Source organism: Amblyraja radiata, chromosome 14 (genome assembly GCF_010909765.2).
Source record: "Amblyraja radiata isolate CabotCenter1 chromosome 14, sAmbRad1.1.pri, whole genome shotgun sequence".
Classification (NCBI taxonomy): Eukaryota; Metazoa; Chordata; class Chondrichthyes; order Rajiformes; family Rajidae; genus Amblyraja; species Amblyraja radiata.
Window position 1 is genome coordinate 16,524,607 of NC_045969.1, and position 23,570 is coordinate 16,548,176.

At 43.4% G+C, this 23,570-nt stretch overlaps 1 protein-coding gene across 1 annotated transcript; it reads right to left on the reverse strand.

Annotated features, from left to right (window-relative positions):
• Positions 1-718: 718 nt before the first annotated feature.
• chmp2b (charged multivesicular body protein 2B) lies at positions 719-16,867 on the reverse strand. Its single transcript, XM_033032607.1, has 6 exons — positions 16,564-16,867; positions 11,264-11,355; positions 7,968-8,162; positions 4,361-4,463; positions 3,041-3,147; positions 719-1,322 (listed from the first exon to the last, which is right to left on the reverse strand). Exons 1-6 carry the CDS (start codon positions 16,595-16,597, stop codon positions 1,212-1,214), a joined length of 642 nt encoding a protein of 213 aa, XP_032888498.1. The 5' UTR covers positions 16,598-16,867; the 3' UTR covers positions 719-1,211.
• Positions 16,868-23,570: the final 6,703 nt, after the last annotated feature.

Genomic DNA, 23,570 nt, shown 5'->3' on the forward strand with positions numbered 1-23,570 from the left:
GCTGAATTAATTGTGAAGTGGTTCTGTGCTATAGCCTTCTCTACATATGGTTGTTTGGAACATACATAGATCATTTTGAATGTTCAGTGTGCCTCTTATTAAAATATAAGGCAGCTAATTCTTACAAATACTTACAAAATTCTTAAGGGGTTGGACAGGCTAGATGCAGGAAGATTGTTCCCGATGTTGGGGAAGTCCAGGACAAGGGGTCACAGCTTAAGGATAAGGGGGAAATCCTTTAAGACCGAGATGAGAAAAACATTTTTCACACAGAGTGGTGAATCTCTGGAACTCTCTGCCACAGAGGGTAGTTGAGGCCAGTTCATTGGCTATATTTAAGAGGGAGTTAGATGTGACCCTTGTGGCTAAAGGGATCAGGGGGTATGGAGAGAAGGCAGGTACGGGATACTGAGTTGGATGACCAGCCATGATCATATTGAATGGCGGTGCAGGCTCGAAGGGCCGAATGGCCTACTCCTGCACCTATTTTCTATGTATTCTACGTATTCTAATATGGATCTTTGGATTCTTTTTTACCATGGGCTTTCTCACTCTTATTCTGCTTCTAATGGCCTTGCATCACCAGAATTCTGGATGGATATAAAATAAATCAAAACTTAACCCCAAATAGTGCTGATCTGTACTGTGCAAATGCAACCGTACAACATTCCAACATTAACATTAGTAAATCAATCTCAATAAAACCAGATGCTCACAATAAATTTCAATTGTTTCAGTTTATATGAAATCACTGCAAATACTCAACTATCACCTACATCATTGCCCATTGAGATATAAATTTAGATTACACTAGAGTATTTGTTAAAACATTATTGTATGTCAACATTTGCTTCTTTCATTTTCATCTTATTAGGAAATTACAATAAATGGCTTGATTTCTGAGAAATGGCCAAACAAGTACACTTCAGTTTGTATATACACTCAGCTGTATCAACAGAACTAATCACACATACTTTACTTCCACGCAAAATCCTTGAGATTTTTTTGAAAAAGCAGCAATATGTTATTAAAGTAGCCAGTCTGTTTTTAGATTTATAGGCTTAGAAATTAGCATTTTTGTTAAAGTTACACAAGGATATCCACAATGCTCCCAATAATCCACTTTAAAGTGAATCCATATTAGTTAAGGTAAAAGGCATGCCCCAGTGAACAAGAAAAAATCCTTCTCTCCTATTTAACAATTAGATCAATTAGTCCACTCCCAATGCTTTCAGCTGTCGTTCAATTTCGTCATCTGTAATACCAGCTTTAGATGTTGATGCTGCAGGTAGTCCTTTGGCCGTTGCTGGAGCGTTAGCCATCTGTGGGGGGGGGGGGGGCAAATATATACAGGTTTCATTCACATATCATTTATCTTACCATTTAAAACAAATCCAAAACTATATAAAATTACAGGATCAAAAAGTAAAATGCTGACAGTCTTTTATGGACTGTCAGAACCTGAAAGTGGAAGACATTTTGGAAAGTCAACTCTCCAAACACATCTGCCTTTTTCAGAGTTCAAAAATTAACTCAAACTCTGTATTACAACAATTCTTCCAATTATAAATGTATGTATCAAAAGGAAACTATCACAAATCTGGTAAAGGAACCATTTTAAGTCAAAAGTCTATTGTCTGACTTAAAATATTTAAATGAACTAAGATTCTAATTTATTAGTTATGCAGTGGAAACATAACTTAGTTTTCACACCTGAATTCCTGAGAAATATCCTAGCAGCAGTATGTTAAATACTTGGAAATTAGTACTGTTGTTGGGGTGGAAGATTGCAACCTTCACGTGGTCCGCCCTGTTTCGACTAATGCAATCAACTCGACGTGCACAAACGGAAGATCAAATAGAACAAGTTGTCCAACAACTTTAGGCTGTGCACGCCACACGAAAGAAGAAGAAGTACTGTTGTTAAAGCTACAGCTGATATTTTAAGTGGTACTGAAATAAATACAGATGCACATTTCTGTCAGATGGCATCTCATCTGGATTTAAACCCATCATGCGTATTTATTGTTCTTATGATTGGCCCAAAACAATAACTGTTTTTGCATAGATTTTGCCTGATCTCATGAGTATTTTGGCATTTTCAGTTTTTATGTAATAACATATGTTCTGTTTTACTGTTCAGTATTAAAACACAGCTTTCTTGCAGTGCTTGGATTGTTTTTTTTCTATAATTTGTGGTCCAAATTTTTGTACCTCAAACTATAAAATCTTTGTTGGTTCATTATAATTTTTTAATAAAGCTGGCAATGTTTCCATTACGACAGACAAACTCATTAAACTACCTCCCCTGTCCCCCACAACACACCTCTCTACCAGTTGTTCTAACATAGATTACTTTATTAGTGATTTCATGAATTACATTAGTTACACTATGGAGAGGAAAAAGCATGAAAGCTATTTCTCTTGCTGACATTAAAGTCCTGCTCTAAAAAACTGCTACGCTTCTATTAATATTTTAAACTAACACTTTAACATGCCAGACAGCACAATTGCACCATAAAAACTAACATTCATACCACAAAATATGGAATATATTCAGATTCAAGTGATCTGCTGGTACTGAATGTGTGTGCTTGCTTAATTACTTTTTCATGTCCGTCATTCACATGGTATTGTACTTGCCACAAAAACAATCTAACAGCTTTTTAATTGGATAAATCTGAGCTAGTCTCATTTGCCTGCATTTGGCCCATATCCCTCTAAACTTTTACCCAGGAAGCACTAAATTTTAAAATACCAAATAATGAAAAGAATTGTATTTGTTGCTTATCATCAATATATTTTTTGGGATTTATCAGTTTGAAACCATCCTGATTGTTGAAAATTCAACATCATTTGCACTAAAGCATTTTTCCCCATAGGTATGCATCAGCAGAGGAAGGAAAACACAATGACAAATCAAACAGTGAATGTTTTCGTCTTCAGGATTTAAGTTAATCAAATAAAACAAGCCAGATTATTTTTTCATAAGTGAACAATAACTACAATAAGCAAAAAAATATTTTGCTGAAAATCATACCTTTCCAGAAATCTCAATTCCTATTTCATCCAACACCTGGTTCACAATGTCTTGGCTTTCTTCTTCATCCCCCGACTCATCAAAAATGTCATCTAATGTATCATTCACTGAAATAAACCACACATTTATTTATTTTAAAAGTGGTGCCATCACATAGAGCAAAAACGTTGCACTTGAGACTAGGTACAAAAATAAGAACAGGAGGAGCAAGTCTTTGACATCAGCTCTGGTATTCATTAAAATCAATCAATCAGTTTTAATCGTGCAAGTGAAATGAATTTGTCATGGCTGATATCTGTTTTCAACTTCAATTTCCTGACCTATTCTCAATTGGCAATTTTTTAATTTATTTTTTAAACACTCTGGAGTCATAACATTTCTTCCTTAATACGCTGTGATAAAATATTTTAGCATTGGACAGATATGGTTCTTGCTCATTTTTAACTGAAGTTCATTGGAGATTTGCAGGCAGAAAGAGGAAGGAAGCTTTTAATACACCGTACTGGTTAAGCAGATATCACATCACTGTTTTTGTAGCTCTTGCCGGCACATGCCAAAGCATTTACTGGAGTAGGTGAATCCAATTGGTGTATGTACAGAACTAAATAATAACCGTTTAAGAAGGAACTGCAGATGCTGGAAAATCGAAGGTAGACAAAAATGCTGGAGAAACTCAGCGGGTGAGGTAGCATCTATGGAGCGAACATTGCCTATTTCCTTCGCTCCATAGATGCTGCCTCACCCGCTGAGTTTCTCCAGCATTTTTGCCTACCTTAAATAGTAACCGTTCCTTCCACCATATTCATAAATCACTACGTGACACTTATGTTCATTTTGCTAAAGGAATGCACAAAAATATTAAACATACGTCAAACAATACTAGAAGTAAACAATTGCAAATCAGATTACAGCATTTGACTTAAACCTATCTAAGCATTAACAATGTGCATAATAATGTACCAAACATGTATTGAACCACTTGAACAGATGCTCTATAGAAAGTATTCTGATGGATGCATCTCAGCCTGGTATGACAATTGCTCAGCTCTTAACCACCTGAACCTGCAGAGCGTGGCGAACACAACCCAGTGCATCACAGGCTTGCTACGTCCTTCCATCTAATCCTTCTTCTCAGTGTATTGCATTAGGAAGGCTGGAAGTATCATCAAAGATGTCTGCCACCCTGCCCATTCCTTTTCACTATTTTACCATGTCACATTGCTTTGCAAAAATCATCATGTGCACATTTCTCCCAAATAATGGAAACATTTCATCAAACTGTTCCTTTGTAAACCCTGTTTGGAACGTGCTTATACTTACTCATTTCTTCTGTCATTTCCATTTTCATGTTTTCTTTCTGGAAATTTTGCATAGCTTGTAAGGTTTTCTGTGGATCCATTGTCTTGTTCACAGTTTGCATTGACTGAAATACAAAGCATATTATTTTCCTTAAAAAGATAAGCTTTCATTTCAACACATCTTAGAATAAAAGTTGTAGAAGAGCAAGGGATTTTTAATTAATCTTCTGCATCTACTTAAATTGCAGACTGTATATGCTGAGTCCAACACTATCATAGAAGACTTAGGAAGTTCAGCATTTCCCCAACAGCGCATACCAACTTACAGGATGCGCCGTAGAAAGCATTTTATCGGGATGTATCACAGCATGGTTTGGGAACAGCTCCATCCAAGACCGCAGGAAATTACAGAGAATTGTGGACGCGCCCCAGACCATCAGGCAAACAAACTTCCCTTCCAATAATTCCATTTACACTTCACGCTGCCTCGGCAAGGCCACCTGCATAATCAAGGGAGTGTCTCCCTCTTCTCCCCTCTCCTATCAGGCAAGAGGTACAGAAATGTGAAAATGCATATCTCTAGATTCAGGGACAGTTTATTCCCAGCTGTTATCATGCAACAGAAGCATCCTATCACTAACTAGCGAGTGGCCCTAAGCTATCATCGACCTCATTGGAGACTATCTTTAATCAGACTTTACCGGACTTTTTCTTACACTTTTTCTTATTTCCTTTATCCTGTATCTGTACACAGTGGACTGCTTGATCATAATCATGTATAGTCGTTCCGCTGACTGGATAGCATGCAACAAAAAGCTTTTTACTGTACCTTGGTATGCGTGACAATACATTAAACTAAACTAAATAATATTCATCATACCCTTTCTAAAACTGTTGGTTGGTTTGGAATCCACTTTTCTGAGAGCAAAATAGTTTTGCAAATTAATTGGAGCCAAAAACATTATCAGTTATACAGAATAGAAATCAGGAGTGCATGTGGAGGATGTGCAGTAACATGGGGCTTCTCTGACTGAACTTTGATTTAAATATCTATATTCTCAGTGAAGTAGGTTAAAGAAAATGTTTAAATTTCCTCAAAGTGACACTTCTGGCTGTTGATAACATTTTGTTAGTTGGTAGTTTCCAAGATGGTTTGAGTGTTGGTAGTTTCCAAGATGGTTTGTTGCAAAAATGTCACCTAGGGATTGTGGTAGTTACGCATATTTTCCTAACTTCAAGCCAAATCAGCTCCTCTCATACATGCAACATTCGCTCTGACCATAACACTTGTAATCCTGATATCCGCACCACAAAAGCCATAATGCCCTACGTGAAATATGAGAGAGCAGACAAACGGTGTGTCCAGAAAATGCTTTTGGAGCTTCAGCTGCATGCCAATACCTCAGTGTGTCTTAAAATCCACAATGACATAGCATTTGCCACCAGTTAAAAAGCTACCACCTGAGAAGCAGGAACATCAGAAGGAAGAGAAACCAGCCAACAGCCATGTGCCATCCAAGCCACCTGTAAAAAAACTAATTCAAATGAAAAATCACTAACCATACCACCAACTGTCACACCACCTTATTTTTCTATTCATTGACTATCACAACTTCTAGTTGGTAACAACGTAAAAGTAGAAGCAACACAAAATAAACACTTTGTTAATCAAATGAATTACCCCTTTAACATTACCTTAGCGCTGGCTCGAATGCAATGTCACCCCAATAGCTGCAGCATGGCTTGTTGAAAGCCACTGACATGAAGTGTCAGACCTGACCACTTCTGGGTGTAGAATGCCCAAACAGACCTCTTCATCTTGGCACGGGTTGGCACAATGGCAGAACCAGGAGCACATCCTTTTACACTGACACAAGGATAAATAGCTTTTTGCTTTGTGAAGCAACTGTTGATGATGACAGACAACTAGAGTGTTGTGATAGACTGCCTTTTAAATGCTGTGATCAATGAACATGAAAATAGCAGACTTGCCTTATACAGCAGTAAAATCGAGTTTGGATTGAAGCATCGAAACATCGGTGGCTGCTGTGTGCTCACCAAGTGGATATTCCAGATATTTTATATTTTAACAAACAGTTCCAATGCTGAAAAGATGCGATCCAAGTGCTGGTGCAAACCTCTATGACAAGCTGATGCGGAAATCTACCTTGACATTTAATGTACATTTTCTGACATACAATGCACCATCAATATGTATCAACCTTCCACTATAGACTGTCACTTCATCAACTCAAAGCTTTTACAGTCATCTACAGTGACTTCTTGCTCATGTGCTACTTGTGCTTTTATTGGACTTGAGCATGAAATGGGTGTCAGTGCAACGTAACCTTTTCCTTATTGAGCACAGAGAAATCGCAAGGGTACATCATTCAGTCTACCATTCGATTAAAAACAAGGCTGATTTTTCAACCTCAGTAATGCTTTACTGCTCTAAGCTTTCATCCAAGGGATTATATTAATATACAAAAATATAAAACATTTCTGTCTCAAATACATTCAGCCACTGAGCAACATAGTCCTATGGGTAAAGGCTTGCAAATAAATACTGCCCCTGGGTGTAGACTTTGTTTCCTAAAGGGCCTGTCCCCCTAGGCGATTTTTTAGGAGACTGCCATAGTCGTACGACAATGGAATTCACCGAAGTCAGCACCGGCGACAACCTACACCACCTGGTGACAACCAATGTCATCCTGGCGACAACCTACTACAGCACCTACATCAGGAGAAGACAAGCTACAAAAACTCACAGTCGCCGACTGTCGCTGAAAAGTTTTGAACATTTAAAAATCCAGAAAAACGCTACGACTCTTTGGGCGACTGAGGACACTACTCGCGACCATACAGGCGACAGCCCAGTCGCCGGCAGTAGCCTAAAAAATTGCCTAAGTAGGACAGGCCCTTAACTCTGTCCTAAAAGACCAACTTTTTTTTAGATTGTGACCACTTGTTCTAGACACCAGCTGGGGTGTCTGATGTTGAGGCCCATTAGAATTATGTTTTCATGAGATGACCTCACATTCTTTGGAAATCAAGAGGGCATAGGCACTGTCTGTTAATCTCTTCTCAAACAACAAACCCACCAGCCCAGGAATCAACCTAGTGAATCTTCATTACAACGGTTCTAATGTGAATATATTGCTGGTCACATAGGGGGACCAGGCCAACAAACATCATTCTAAATGCAGTTTTAGCAGGGTCCTCTGTAACTGGAGGGAGGCATCTCTATTCATGCATTCAAATGTTCTTGCAATAAATGAGTAACACACCATTTATATTCCCAATTGCTAACTGTGCCTACATGTTAATAGCCTAGTGGTAGAATTAAATAGGGGGATGCTTCAACTTCAATGGCAATTCATCTGGATCACCGATAGACATAATGGCTGGCAGTTCCTCATCCATGCGGGGGTTAACGTAAGCAAATGCACCCATTCCACCCATTCCCGCTGTTCCAGGTCTAGTGCAACTTGCACGTGGGGTTTTCCACTCACCAGAGCAAATGAAATTTATTTCTTATGCACCATGGTCATTTGTAAAAACATGTATAATGATAAAAATTCTGCAAATCATGCTTTAATCATTGTAACAAGCGTTAGTTATAAATATACCTTTGTTGTAGTAGCCATTGCCCCCGCCATCTTCATCTGGGAGTTCATTAATTTAGTCTGAGTGGACATGGAAGTAACCTTCGAGCTCACAGCATACGTACGGGTCTTCTGCTTCCGCAGCTGCACAAGTTGCTTTGCAAGAATCTTACAGGCATCTCTATTGCCAGACTTGGCCGTTTTCTTAATTTCCATTTCCTGATTAAGTGCAGTTAAATATAAGTAAACAGGAAATTTAAAATTAAAACAAAACATTTTTGCAAATACAGTTTTATTAGTACTTGCAAAAATAAGATTTAATTAAATCTGTTGGGAGTAAATACTTCATCAGATCACAAAATGGAAACATCACCAAGCCTTTGCTTAGTGGTTACATGGCGCCAGATTTAACAATCAAGATAATATTATCAAAACTTTTAGATTTAGCCACATCAATATTGATGTTGATGAGAAAAGATGATGAATGCTTAAAATATTTATATTAAGCAATATTTTTCACATTTCAAATCCATTTCAAAATGCTAACTTTTCATTAAAAATTCATAAAATTCATTAATACAGGCATTGTGCAGGGTGTCATTTTATTCCTAGTATAGTTGCAGGAATATGAACCACTGTTATTATGCTTTCAGATTTATATTAATAGAAAGAAAATTCCCAGCATGTATTCTGGGTGAACTTGTTTTTTTTTTTTTAAATAACCTCACATGCGTTCTCGATTAAGAAAAAACTGCAGATGCTGGAAAAATCGTAGGTAGACAAAAATGCTGGAGAAACTCAGCGGGCGAGGCAGCATCTAAGGAGCGAAGGAATAGGTGACGTTTTGGGTCAAGACCCAAAACATCACCTATTCCTTCGCTCCATAGATTTTTGTCCAGCATTTTTGTCTACTTTCACATACATTCTCTGTCATCAAAACAGCCAATGGGACTTAAACTTAATATCTCATTCATAGGATAGTAGATGTGGCAATGTTCCCAAAGGTTAGTGAGATCTCCCAATCCGAGCTGTTAGCTGATTACGTGACCCGTGTCATTAATGTCAACCTGATTTATGGGCCTGTCCCACTTCAGCGGTTTTTTAGGCGACCACTGGTGACTTCTGTTTGTGGTGTGGGCTGTTTGCTTCTGGTCGTCAGATCATGTTGTTCTTCCATGGTACACTGCCTAGTTCAGAGTTGTAGTAACTGCAGAGATGGTCGCTCTGGTCCATGGCTCTCTTTTTGCCGGCGTTTCCTGGCAATCTCTCCAGTGTCACCATAGGTGCAGCCTATCCTCCAGTTCTCAATGAGCCTGGTGTGATGTTGCCTGTCTGGTTGTCCACTTGGTCACCCTCCACCATGACTGCTGCTGCTGCACGTCTGGTACGGATCAGGTTGTGGAGGACACATGCTGCGTAGACAATGGTCTCCACATTCTTGGGATCCTACTCCATCGAAGTCAGCAAGCATCTGAATATGCTGGCGAGGATGCCAAAGGCGTTTTCCACGATCCTCCTAGCCCTGGACACACTGTAGTTGAAGATCCTCTGCTCCCTTGACACCTGCCTGTGAGGGCACGGCTTCATCATCCATGATTTGAGTGGGAAGACATCATCAGCAACCAGTGTGTAGTGGATGTCAGGGTTGTCTTCTCCTGGCAGAGGTTCTGGATCAGGAAAGCCTGCTGTTCCTTCTTCCAGTGCTTGCCCAAGGGAGGTCTCTCTCCAGATCTTACCATCTGCGACACTGCCAGGTGTGCCCACATCCACAAATAGGAAATTGTAGTTTGCAACCATCACAGCTATCAGTACGATGGAATGGAACTTCTTGCAGTTGAAGTACATTGAACCTCCCTCGGGTGGACACCTGATGGCCACATACTTGCCGTCCACTGCCCCACATGTGTGCTGGAAGTTCCATCTGGTATCAAAGCCCTGCACCACTCTTCCACTGATCTGGTGTACTAGGGCAGTCCATGACTTCATCTTCATAAACATTGATGATGGCCTCACAGGTCTCGCAGACAACCTTGCTGATGGTGTTGTGAGCCACAAGAAAGTTGTAGGGGAGGCTCTTGTAGAAGTTCCCTGATGCCAGGTAGCGGAGGGTGATGACTAGGTGCAGGCCTGGTTCCAGTGGCTTCCTCATGAAGGTCTCCTTTTTCTCCAGGAGGGCCCACCTGTGTCTTCAGCTCCTGAAACAGGTCAGGGGGGATCCTGTTTAAGTTTCTGAAAGCAGCCTCATCTTCTTGCTTGAGCACAGTTATCAGGTTGTCATAGTAGCCCAACCTGGGTCGGTTCTGGAACAAGGGTTTCAACCACACAGACCTCTTCTTGGGCTTCTTCTTCCCCATTCTTCTTGTCCTTCAGTCTTGCTGATCTTTCAGCATGAGGGCGGTTGCAAGCAGCAGGACTCCCTCTTCTTGTGAGAGCCATGCCCTCTGATGTTGCTCCATGGTAGTCATGACACAGAATGATTGGAAACCCCACCCTACACCTCTTTTACAGAAAAAAACGGTTGATTCCATTCTTTTCAAGGTGAAATGATGTAATTTGGCTTCAGTTGACGCCGACAGGGTCGTAGCTTGTCACGGGTGGACCTAGCTGTCGTTGTAGGTTTGGTCGTAGATGGACGTCCTAAGTCGTGACGATTAGGTCGCCGGTTGTCGGGAGCTTGACGTCAATTAGGTTGAAGGTTGTTGTCGCATGTCGTATACATTATCGTTGGGGGGGGGGGGGGGGGGGGGGGGGGGGTCCAGTCGCCGATTTTCCGGCGACCTGACAAGACAATGACAGTCGCCTAAAAAATAAAATCGCTAAGTGGGACAGACCCATTACTCGACAAGCACATTCCACTTAGCACAGGCCCCTCCTTCGTCCAGGCAGATTCATACTAGATCTTCTGTTTTTTTGATTTCTCTCATACCTTCTATTGCTTCATGCTGATAATCAACTACCATTTAATTATTTTCCATTACCCACCCAAGCATTTTATAGGGAATTTTATTGCCTTTACATATTTTACCTCTTCCTTCTATTGCTATCAATTTTTGAATGCGAGTAAACTGTATTATCTTTCATGCCAAATAAAACAAATCTTATTTTTAACCATGTCACCGAGCCCTTTTCCGCCAGATTCTATGCAACTTCCTGAATGTTTTGAATATCAAGTTTTACTTTGAGATTTCCATTCACAATATTTTACCATGCTGGGATTTGAGAAGCTGAATATTTATTCACACAACGCTTAATAATATTAAGCAGCAAATATGTTTTATTCACCTTGAAATTCCCATCAAGGTGATTTTTGACCTACTCACCAGCTGTTTTTCTTGCTTCTCTAAACCCGCTCTATCTCTGGCTATCGATCTTTGAGTACCCCTCAATTCTCGATTCTGTTCCTTGATTACATCTGTAAGGAAATTTAAAATATTTTAAACAAACATACATTTATTAATGTTGCACTGTCTAGAGGAGGGGGGAACAGCATTCAGTCATTCGCCAACATGTATTATTCGTAAGATCAAGTTCAAGTTCAAGTTCAAGTTAGTTTATTGTCATGTGTCCCTGTATAGGACAATGAAATTCTTGCTTTGCTTAAGCACACAGAAAATAGTAGGCATTTACTACAAAACAGATAAATGTGTCCATATACCATGATATAAATATCTACACACATGAATAAATAAACTGATAGTGCAAATAACAGAAAGTGGTTGGTAATAATCAGAGTTTTGTCCGAGCCAGGTTTAATAGCCTGATGGCTGAGGGGAAGTAACTATTCCTGAACCTGGTTGTTGCAGTCTTCAGGCTCCTGTACCTTCTACCTGAAGGTAGCAGGGAGATGAGTGTGTGGCCAGGATGGTGTGGGTCTTTCATGATACTGCCAGCCTTTTTGAGGCAGCGACTGCGATAGATCCCCTCGATGGAAGGAAGGTCAGAGCCGATGATGGACTGGGCAGTGTTTACTACTTTTTGTAGTCTTTTCCTTTCCAGGGCGCTCAAATTGCCGAACCAAGCCACGATGCAACCGGTCAGCATGCTCTCGACTGTGCACCTGTAGAAGTTAGAGAGAGTCTTCCTTGACAATCCGACTCTCCGTAATCTTCTCAGGAAGTAGAGGCGCTGATGTGCTTTTTTGATGATTGCATTAGTGTTCTCGGACCAGGAAAGATCTTCAGAGATGTGCACGCCCAGGAATTTGAAGCTCTTGACCCTTTCAACCATCGACCCGTTGATATAAATGGGGCTGTGGGTCCCCCTCCTACTCCTTCCAAAGTCCACAATCAGTTCCTTGGTTTTGCTGGTGTTGAGGGCCAGGTTATTGCGCTGGCACCATATGGACAGTTGCTCGATCTCTCTTCTGTACTCTGACTCATCCCCATCAGTGATACGCCCCACAATAGTGGTGTCGTCAGCGAACTTGATGATGGAGTTCGCACTGTGGTTCGCTACGCAGTCATGGGTATAGAGTGAGTACAGCAGGGGGCTGAGCACGCAGCCTTGAGGTGCTCCCGTGCTGATTGTTATTGAGGCTGACACGTTTCCACCAATACGAACAGACTGTGGTCTGTGGACGAGGAAGTCGAGGATCCAGTTGCAGAGGGATGCGCAGAGACCCAGTTCTGCGAGTTTGGTAACCAGTTTGGAGGGGATGATTGTGTTAAATGCCGAGCTGTAATCAATGAATAACAGCCTGACATATGAGTTTTTGTTGTCCAAGTGGTCCAGTGCGGAGTGGAGGGCCAGCGAGATCGCATCCACCGTTGATCTGTTGTGGCGGTACGCGAACTGCAGTGGGTCCAGGTTTTTGTCGATGTAGGAGTTGATTTGCTCCATGATCAACCTCTCAAAGCACTTCATCACCACCGGCGTTAGTGCCACTGGTCGATAGTCATTGAGGCATGTCACCTTACTCTTCTTGGGCACCGGTATAATTGATGCCCTTTTAAAGCAGGTGGGGACCTCAGACCTCAGAAGTGAGAGATTGAAAATGTCCGTAAAAACTCCCGCCAGTTGGTCCGCACAGGTTTTTAGAACACGGCCGGGTATACCATCAGGACCAGGTGCTTTTCGGGGGTTCACCCCTCTGAAGGATTTCCTGACATCGGCCTCTGTGACTGAGACTGAAATGCCATCGCAGCGAATGGGGGATCGGGAAGGCACATCAGTATTCTCCCTGTCAAAGCGTGCGTAAAATGCATTGAGCTCGTCAGGGAGTGATGTTACACCGGCATTCGAGCAGAATTAGGCCATTTGGCCCATCGTCTACTCCACCATTCAATCATGGCTGATCTATCTCTACCTCATTACCCACATTCTCCTGCCTTCTCCCCATAATCTCCTACAGCCATACTCATTAAGAATCTATCTATTTCTGCCATTAAAATATCCATTGACTTGGCCTCCACAGCCTTTTGTGGAAAGTAATTCCTCAGAATCACCATCTTCTGACAAAAGAAATTCCTCCTCATCTCCTTCCTAAAACAATGTCTTTTAATTCTGAGGCTGAGTTGTAATACTTTGGGAGATCAAATGTAAGGTGAATGTATACAGTTAATGGGAGGACCTTTATCAGCGGATGCACAGAGGTGGCTTGGGGTCCAAGTTACAACTCAAGTAGATACTTTTATTGCATAAAAAGGCATATGATATACTTGCCTTAATCAGGCAGGACATCGAGTATAGGTCACATTAGATCTTTATAAAACTTTGGTTAGCTGTGTTTGGAATATCGTGTACTGTTCTGGTTGCCTAATTACAGTAAGGATGTAGAGGCACTGGAGAAGGTGCAGAAGAGGTTTACTACGACGCTGCCTGAACTAGAGTGCATTAGTTAAAAGAATAGGTAGGACAAACTTGGATTGTTTTCTCTGGACTATTGGAAACAAAGAAACATAGATAGAAACATAGAAAATAGGTGTGGTGGAGGCCATTCGGCCCTTTGAGCCAGCACCGCCATTCATTGTGATCATGGTTGATCTTCCCCTATCAATAACCCGTGCCCGTCTTCTCCCCATATCCCTTGATTCCACTAGCCCCTAGAGCTCTATCGAACTACCTCTTAAATCCATCCAGTGACTTGGCCTCCTCTTTGGCAGGGAACTCCATAAATTCACAACTCTCTGGGTGAAAAAGTTTTTTCTCACCTCAGTCTTAAATGACCTCCCCTTTATTCGCAGAGATTGAGATTGGAGATTGAGTAGAGACTTTATAGAAGTTGATAAAATTATGAGAAGCATGGATAGGGGTAGGCAGTCAGAACTCTCTCCCCCCCCCCCCCCCCCCCCCCCTCCCTCTAACACTAGAGAACATAGCTTTAAGGTCAGAGGGTGAAGCGTTTAAATCAGAAGGGCAGGGTGTTTTGCACAGAGAGTGGTATATATCTGGATCCTTGGGATGGTGGTAAAAACAAATATGATTGTGGTGTTGAAGAGGCGTTTAGGCAGGTACATGAATATGCAGAGAATGTAGGAATATAGATCATGTGCAAACAGAAGGGATTAGTTTAATTTGGCATTCTATTAGTTTAATTTGGCACAGACATCATGGGCAAATGGCAATCTTCCACATGTTTGTGTGGATGCCAGTATTACAATTGTACTGCAACAGATTGGCCAGAGGCACATCTGGTTGTCCAATTAGCCTTGCTATGGAAGGGTATGGAAGGCTTCCAAAGGGAGCTGATTTACATCGCTCAGGATTTTGGCTGAACATGATTGTGAATGCTCCAGCCTTTTCTTTAGCACTTCCTCCCATATGCTGTTAACCACCCATCACCATTCACAACTAGGCTTTGCCCAGACTGCTGAACTTCAGTGTGATCTGTTGACTGAAGATCACTTAGCTCTGTAACACAAGACCAAATACACTTCACTTTGGAGGTTCAAAGTGCCACAGAATAAATACACTTTCTGGTGACTCTCTTTAGCCATTAATCCTGTGCTTTGAGCAATTAACATTTGTTTAAAAGTGTATCGGCTCTTTCTGACTTCCACCACGAAGAGTTACAATAAAATTACAAGTCTGAAGTAAAACAGGCATGGAGGATCAGGAAGCAAAATTCTAGTAGACTATACCGGGTATATATTGTAGGATCCACACAATAGGGCTGTGAAATGCTGTTAATCACCCCAGTTGCACCTGTATCCACTGTCACCATCTTAAACATCAGCTCAGCCTTCATGAGAGTTAGCTCACAGAAAGCCATTGGCACAGATGGAATCCCTGGATATGTCCTCAGAACTTGCATAGATTAACTGTCAGGAATATTCAGAGATCTTTAACTTCTCACAACCATTCTGAGTTTTCCACCTGTTTGGCATTCCACTGAGTTTGGCATTAGGATGATTTTAAGAAAATCATCCTAATGCCAAAGGAATAAAAGGGTAGCATTCCTTAATGACTATCATCTGGTGATTCTGACATCCGCCTTTATTAATGGCTTCGAGGGGCTGATCATGTCACACATAAACTCCCAGGCGGCAATTTGCCTACTGTCACAACTGGCCCATGGTTGGCATCATCTCTCTGGCCCTCTACTCATACCTAGATCCTCTGTTTAAGAAAGAACTGCAGATGCTGGAAAATTGAAGGTAGACAAAAATCTGGAGAAACTCAGCAGGTGAGGCAGCATGACAAAAAAGCTGGAGAAACTCAGCGGGTGAGACAGCATACAGACACCAATGTCGCAGTCCTATTTATTTACTATAATCCTGTCTTCCACAACATAATTCCAAACAATCTCATTTCCAAACTCCCTGACCTAGGACTCAGCACACACCTCTACAATTGGACCTCTGACTTCCTCTCAGAGATTGCAATCAAGAAGGAAAGGCAACAAAACATCCTCGGTAATAATTCTAAACAGCAAGGCTGCATTCTCAGCCCCTTACTGTATTATCAATACATACAAGACTGTGCAGCCAATTTCTGCTCTAACTCCGTTATCAGGAATGCAGATGTCCCCACCATAGTGGGCTGGATGTCAAACAGTGACTAGATGGAGCAAAGGAAGGACATAGAGGTTTAGTAGGTTGATGTCAAGACAATAATTTCTACCTCAATGTCAGCCAAACAAAAGATCTGGTGATTGACTTCAGGAAGCAGGGTGGAGACTTCAGTCTGTATCAAGGGTGCTAATGGTTGAGAGCTTCAGTTTTTACGTGTAAGTATCACTAACAGTTTATTATTGTCCAACCACAGTAATACCAAGGCCAAGAAAGCACATCAATGCCTCTACTTCATCAAAAGGCTGGGGAAATTCAACCTGTCGGCAATGATTCTTACCTATATCAATAGAGAAACCATCCTATTCGAATGTGTCACCGTTTGGTTTAGCAACTGCTCTGTTGGAAAGCTGCTTTGCCAGCCAAATCTAATTAGAAATACCCATTATGTGTTGATTTAAAACCCCAGCCAAGTGTAGCACCCTCTTAGAAATGCCCAATATGCCTTGATCCAAACCCCCAACCAAGTGAAGCACTTTCTCAGAAAACCCCTTTGTGTGGGCAACCATTTGCCAGCCGGGCCTCCGATCAGACCAAGCCCGAGTATCGGACTCTGGGCTCGGGCAGCAAAGACGGGGCAAATGCGTCGGGCTGTTTGAAAGTCCGCTCACCTTCGGCCGTCTTTCTCTTCCCGAACAGCGACATTTTCTCACTTCACTCCACCGCAGGCTCGGCCCCCGTCACCTTGGAAACGACGAGCCCGGAGCCTGTCTCTCGTTCGCTCACTCACCCCTGACCCGGAGCTTTAATAGTCTCAACTCAACGCCAGCCTCAGCCAGACTTTTAATGCTCGTTTCTTTCTTTTTTATGTCTCACTCCTTCCTGTTTCCGCTCCTTTATTTCATTTTCTCCTTCCTCAACTCCCAGTTTCCCCATAACCGGGTTGGGAGCCGCGTTGCCGCGTCCCCTGGCGGTGGGGAGGACACCATGACAGCCGGCTCATAGTCTCTGTGGGTGTGGTGGGGCTTCGTGACCGCGTCCCCTGGCGGTGGGGAGGACACCATGACAGCCGGCTCATAGTCTCTGTGGGTGTGGGGGGGGGAGGGGGGCTTCGTGACCGCGTCCCCTGGCGGTGGGGAGGACACCATGACAGCCGGCTCATAGTCTCTGTGGGTGTGGGGGGGGGAAGGGGGGCTTCGTGACCGCGTCCCCTGGCGGTGGGGAGGACACCATGACAGCCGGATCATAGTCTCTGTGGGTGTGGGGGGGGGGGGAGGGGGGCTTCGTGACCGCGTCCCCTGGCGGTGGGGACTCAAGAGTCAGCTTCAGTTGTCTTGTTGAATCTCATTGTCTGTGTCCGCCCCTCTCTCTCCCCATCCCTACCCCCTTTCCCTAGCTTGTACTCGCTAGAATTTAGAAGACTGAGGGGGGATCTTATAGAAACTTACAACATTCTTAAGGAGTTGGACAGGCTAGATGTAGGAAGATTATTCCCGATGTTGGGGAAGTCCAGAACAAGGGGTCACAGTTCAGATTCAATTTTAATTGTCATTGTCAGTGTACAGTACAGAGACAACGAAATGCATTTAGCATCTCCCTGGAAGAGCGACATAGCAAATGATTTGAATAAATAATAATAATAAGTGATAATAAGTGTCCGGGGGGTGGGGGGGTGATTGGCAGTCACCGAGGTACGTTGTTGAGTAGAGTGACAGCCGCCGGGAAGAAGCTGTTCCTGGACCTGCTGGTTCGGCAACGGAGAGACCTGTAGCGCCTCCCGGATGGTAGGAGGGTAAACAGTCCATGGTTGGGGTGAGAGCAGTCCTTGGCGACGCTGAGCGCCCTCCGCAGACAACGCTTGCTTTGGACAGACTCAATGGAGGGGAGCGAGGAACCGGTGATGCGTTGGGCAATTTTCACCACCCTCTGCAATGCCTTCCGGTCGGAGACAGAGCAGTTGCCATACCATACTGTGATGCAGTTGGTAAGGATGCTCTCGATGGTGCAGCGGTAGAAGTTCACCAGGATCTGAGGAGACAGATGGACCTTCTTCAGTCTGTGGTTAAGGATAAGGGGGAAGTCTTTTAGGACCGAGATGAGAAAATCATTTTTTACACAGAGAGCGGTGAATCTGTGGAATTCTCTGCCACAGAAGGTAGTTGAGGCCAGTTCATTTGCTAGATTTAAGAGGGAGTTAGATGTGGCCCTTGTGGCTAAATGGATCAGGGGGTATGGAGAGAAGGCAGGTATGGGATATTGATTTGGATGATCAGCCATGATCATATTGAATGGTGGTGCAGGCTCAAAGGGCCGAATGGCCTACTTCTGCACCTATTTTCCATGTTTCTATATTTTCTATGTTTCCCAGTTCCCCGACCAGTCTGAATGTCCACATTTATCATTTTATCTGTTTATGCTGCTGCACCCGCTGAGTTTCTCCAGCAATTTTGTGTACCTTACATTTTAACTCTGTTTGCTTTGTTGTTACCTTCTCCTAGCTAACAATGATCTATTCGACATTTTCCTTGATCTGCATCCCCAGTCTCGATTTCACACTTCCTTATCTCCCTCGCCCCTGACTCAGTCTGATGAAGGGTCTCGACCCGAAACATCACCCATTCCTTCTATCCAGAGATGCTGCCTGTCCTGCTGAGTTACTCCAGCATTTTGTGTCTATCTTTGGTTTAAACCAGCATCTGCAGTTCCTTCCTACAACAACTCATTGTCTGTGAGGAAACACTTTTTCTCACAGAGAGTGGTGAGTCTGGCATTCTCTGCCTCAGTGGTGGAGGCAGGTTCTCTGGATGCTTTCAAGAGAGAGCTAGATAGGGCTCTTAAAAATAGCGGAGTCCGGGGATATGGGGAGAAGGCAGGAACGGGGTACTGATTGGGGATGATCAGCCATGATCACATTGAATGGCGGTGGTGGCTCGAATGGCCTACTCCTGCACCTATTGCCTATTGTATGTTTAAGAAGGAACTGCAGATGCTGGATAATCGAAGGTAGATAAAAATGCTGGAGAAACTCAGCGGGTGAGGCAGCATCTATGGAGCGAAGGAAATAGGCAACGTTTCGGGTCGAACCCCTTCTGAAGAATTTTTGTCTAAACTCATTGTCTGTAACTTGTTTTCACCCAGCCCATAGGTAGCAATGGCTTGTTTCCTTTATCATCATTACTTTTTTGCATATCTTTCATTCATTTGTTCTATATCCCTTTATATGACCATCTCTATCTTACATTTCCCTTTCCCCTGACTCTCAGTCTGAAGAAGGGTTTCAACCCGAAACCTCACCTGTTCCTTTTCTCCAGAGATGCTGTCTAACTCGCTGAGTTACTCCAGCTTTTTGTGTCTATCAAGTCAAGTGTTTTATTGTTATATGTCCCAGATAGAACAATGACACTCTTACTTGCAGCAGCACAATGTAAACATAGTACACTAAACAATATTATAAACAAGAAAGCAAGGTTCAATATGTGTATATATACATATACATACACACTTATACACACACACAGGTGTACAGAGGACACCAGAACAGCCGGCTCATTCAGGAGCTTAGTAGAAAATCAGAATTGCAAATGCTGGTTTACAAAATAAAAGACACATAGTGCTGGAGTAACTCAGCAGGTAAGACAGCACCTCTGGAGAACATGGATAGGTGATGTTTCAGCTCAGGAACCTACTTCAGGCTGATTGTGCGGAGGGAGAAAGATTAGATTAGATTAGATAGCCTTTATTGTCATTCAGACCGAAGTCTGAACGAAATTGAAGCAGTCATACATACAATACAATACAATAAAAAACAACAATAAACACATATTAACATCCACCACAGTGAGTCCACCCAACATCTCCTCACTGTGATGGAGGCAAAAGTCTTAGGTCTCCAGTCTCTTCCCTCCTCTTCTCCCTCTGCGCTGAGGCGATACCCCCCGGGCGATGTTACAACTGTCCCGCGGCTCAAACACCGCGGCCCGGGGTGGTCGAAGCTGCCGCCCACCAGTCCTGCTGACGCAGCCGCTGGCCCGCGGCCGAACCCCGGACTCAGGCCACCACCGCAAGAACACCGTCCCAGCCACCAGAGCACCGTTCCAGCCCCGAGCCGGATCGCCCTCACGTGAGTACCGTTACCGTCTCAGCCTCGCACCAGGCCGCCCCGACTGGGCGCCGCTCCTCCCTCGGGCTGGGCCGCCCCGACTGGGCGCCGCTCCTCCCTCGGGCTGGGCCACCCCGACTGGGCGCCGCTCCTCCCTCGGGCTGGGCCGCCCCGACTGGGCGCCGCTCCTCCCTCGGGCTGGGCCGCCCCGACTGGGCGCCGCTCCTCCCTCGGGCTGGGCCACCCCGACTGGGCGCCGCTCCTCCCTCGGGCTGGGCCGCCCCGACTGGGCGCCGCTCCTCCCTCGGGCTGCGCCACCCCGACTGGGCGCCGCTCCTCCCTCGGGCTGGGCCACCCCGACTGGGCACCGCTTCTCCCTCGGGCTGGGCCGCCCCAACATGGGCGCCGCTCCTCCCTCGGGCTGGGAACGCCGTACCTCCCCGAGCTCGGCCACTCCGACGGGTGCACCGTTCCTTCCTCGGGCCGGCCGTCCTCACGGGAGCGTCAGAGCCCCTCACGAAAGTACTGTTCCAGCCCCGAGCCGGGCCGTCCTCACGGGAGCGAGCCCAGTGCGAGTCCTGGCGGGCTCTGCCTCCTGAGCCTCGAGGTCGCCAGCTCCGCCATTAGGCCTCAGCGCAGACGGAGGCAGAGAAGGGGAATACGACAAAAAAGTCGCATTCCCCCGCAGGGAGAGACAGCAAGCCCCGTTTCAACCCCCCCCCCCCCCCCCCCCAAAAACAGAAACTAAAAACCAAAACTAGACTAACCAAACCGAAAATAAACAGGTTGGAAGAGAGGAGATACAGGGACAATGTCTGGAGATAGACACAAAATGCTGGAGTAACTCAGCGTGTCAGGCAGCATCTCTGGAGAAAAGGAATAGGTGATGTTTCAGGTCGAGTCCCTTCATCAGAGTGATAGGTGAATACAGGTGAGGGGAGGTTGATAGGCAGATGATTGGACAAAGGCCAGTGATGAAAGGGCAAAAGATGTGAGGTAAGGATAGAAGAAGTGCGAATTGTGCAGCCAGAGGAAGTAATATAGGTGGAAAGAGGTGGGGGAGGGAGCATGAAGAGGAGATATGGGTGTGAATCCAGACTTCCTTCCTTTGGCTTCCCCATTTGCACTTATTCTACCTTATCACACACCTTTAGTCTTTTCATCTCTTGCCCATGTCCAGCCATCTGCCAATCATAACTCTCTCCCCTCACATGTATCTACAACTTTTTGCACCATTGTTCAAACATCTCATGCGATGTAAAATGTGAAGAGGTCAGAGGTGCCGTTCCCTTTTTTCTACCAATATTTCCAGGAAAAGGTAAAAATTCTGACTGGTTGGATCATGGCCTGTTTCAAAGCACAGAAACTCAAGAGGCTGCAGAGAGTGGTCTACTCATCACAGTCTCTCTTGGGCACAGCTCTTCTGATCATTGAAAGCATTTGCAGGATATGCTGCCTCAAGAAGGTGGCATCCATCATCAAGGATTAACATCATCTGGGTCAGATCCTCTTCTCACTGCTACCGTCAGACAGAAGATCCAGAAACCTGAAGTTGTACACTACCTAGTTCAGGCATAGCTACTTTTTTTGTACAACTATTAGGTTCTTGAACCTACCTGCACAAACCTAATCCTACCTCGGCTACGGAACACTACAAACTCCTCTTACATTACCATGGACTTGTTTTTCCTAATCGTGCTTTGCACTGATGTTTTTTTTTTTTGTCTTTTTTAGTGTCTTGCAGAATTTATGTATAAATTACGTATAATTTGTGGTTTGTTTTTTTAGTTTTCTGACTCTTAAGTGCTTGTGCTGCTGCTGTAAACAAGATTTTCATTGTACCTGTACCTCATTGTGCTTGTGCATATGACAAGACACTTGACTTAAAAAGTCCTAAAAATCATCACCATCATTTTTCATTAACATAACTGATTTATCATGACAAAAAATCCATATAGTTTGGGTCTGGAACAAAGTTATTTTGTGTAGCAGCTGACTTGGAATGTTGTTTGTCCTATCCTATTTCTTTAATTGAAGCACTTAAGGACTCCCTTCAGGACAGTGATCAAACCAGACATATCCTGAGGTCGTGAAGGACAGATTTATTGAGCGCTGTCTCATAGATTTGACATCCACCAAGAAATTCCACAGCCCCAAAGGAGAGACTGGGTTATTAAATTCATTAAAACAAGCCATTGACTTTCTTTTTAATATTTACTTTTACTTTTACTTAACATGAAGTGTAATAGCTGCAGTTTATACCAGATGAAAAATGCGACAAATACCATTATTTTCTGATTAAAATTCCTCTCTATCCTTCATCCCTCAGTGAGCCAAAAACACTGTATTTTTCTAAACAATAAATCACTGACTGGAACATTGAATTTTAGCTATTTCTCTGTAGAGCCTCCATTAAGTGCCTTACAATAGCAATAAAAAAAACATAAGTTGTAGTTCCAAGGCGAAAACCTTCTGTGCAGGACTGTGACATTTACAAGGCCACCATTCTTGTTATCAGTTTTAAATTACCCTTGTATTCATTATGCTGATGAATACAAAGATAAATTAGGTAAATTGCAAGTTAGATACTTTAAGTGGATATGCAGATTGATATGCAGGAAATGGAGGGAAATGGATCATGTGCAGGCAGATGAGATCAGTTTATTTTGGCATCATGTTCGGTACAGCCATTTGGTATGAAGGGGCTTTTCCTTGGCTGTATTTTTAGTTTAGAAACAGAGCATAGACAGGCCCTTTGGCTCAGTGCATCTGACTAATGATCACCCATACACTAGCTCTCTATGTTATCTAACTTTCGCATTCTACGATACGATGTGATACAATACAATAGAACTTATTTATCCCAGAAGGGAAATTGATAATTTGACCCAACAGTCATAAAAACAAAATACATGAAACATGAAATTAAAGTGACGAGTGGAAAGGAATGGAGGATGTGCAAAGATTGAAGAGGGGTGGGGGGAAGGGGAGTCAGTCTTAGTCTCAGTCTACCCTACGACAGAATACCCCACCCCACCTCTGTATATATTCTACATGCTTGGGGCAATTTACAGAAGCCAATTACCATAAAACGACACGTCTTTGGAATGTGGGAGGAAACCGGAACATCCGGAGAAAACCCACACGGTCTATCAGGACCTGGCATTGGGAGGTAAAACAACAAAAACAGACTTGGTTGGTAGTCCCCTTTCTGCGGAGTTTAATGTTATAATAGAGCGATTGTTCCTACTTTCTTTTTCTTTCTTTTCTAGGGTCTACTTTCTTACTTTACTTCCTTCTCTAACTTCTTTTCTAAGGGGCTTTCTTTTCCCAACACTCTCTTGCACTTCACGACTCTTGCGCACTTTCTTTACTTTCCTTACTTCTATCTTTTTCTTAAAGCTCAAAAAAATGAAGCGGTACAAAAAATGTATTAAGATATATGTGTTGTGTATTATTGTAATTTACCGTACTTCTAATAAAAATAATTAAAAAAAAAAAAGAAAACCCACACGGTCACAGGGAGAACATAGAAAAACTCTGTACAGACAGCACCCGTAATCAGGGTCAAATCCGGGA

What these genes read in the sequence shown, in the direction of transcription:
- chmp2b (XM_033032607.1), bottom strand. Translation starts at nt 16,597, where the DNA reads ATGTCGCTGTTCGGGAAGAGAAAGACGGCCGAAG. An exon ending in AGAAGCAAGAAAAACAGCTG is followed by an intron (nt 8,163 to 11,263) that starts GTGAGTAGGTCA and finishes GCACTTAATCAG; the next exon opens with GAAATGGAAATTAAGAAAAC. An exon ending in GGAAATGACAGAAGAAATGA is followed by an intron (nt 3,148 to 4,360) that starts GTAAGTATAAGC and finishes GGTTTATTTCAG; the next exon opens with TGAATGATACATTAGATGAC.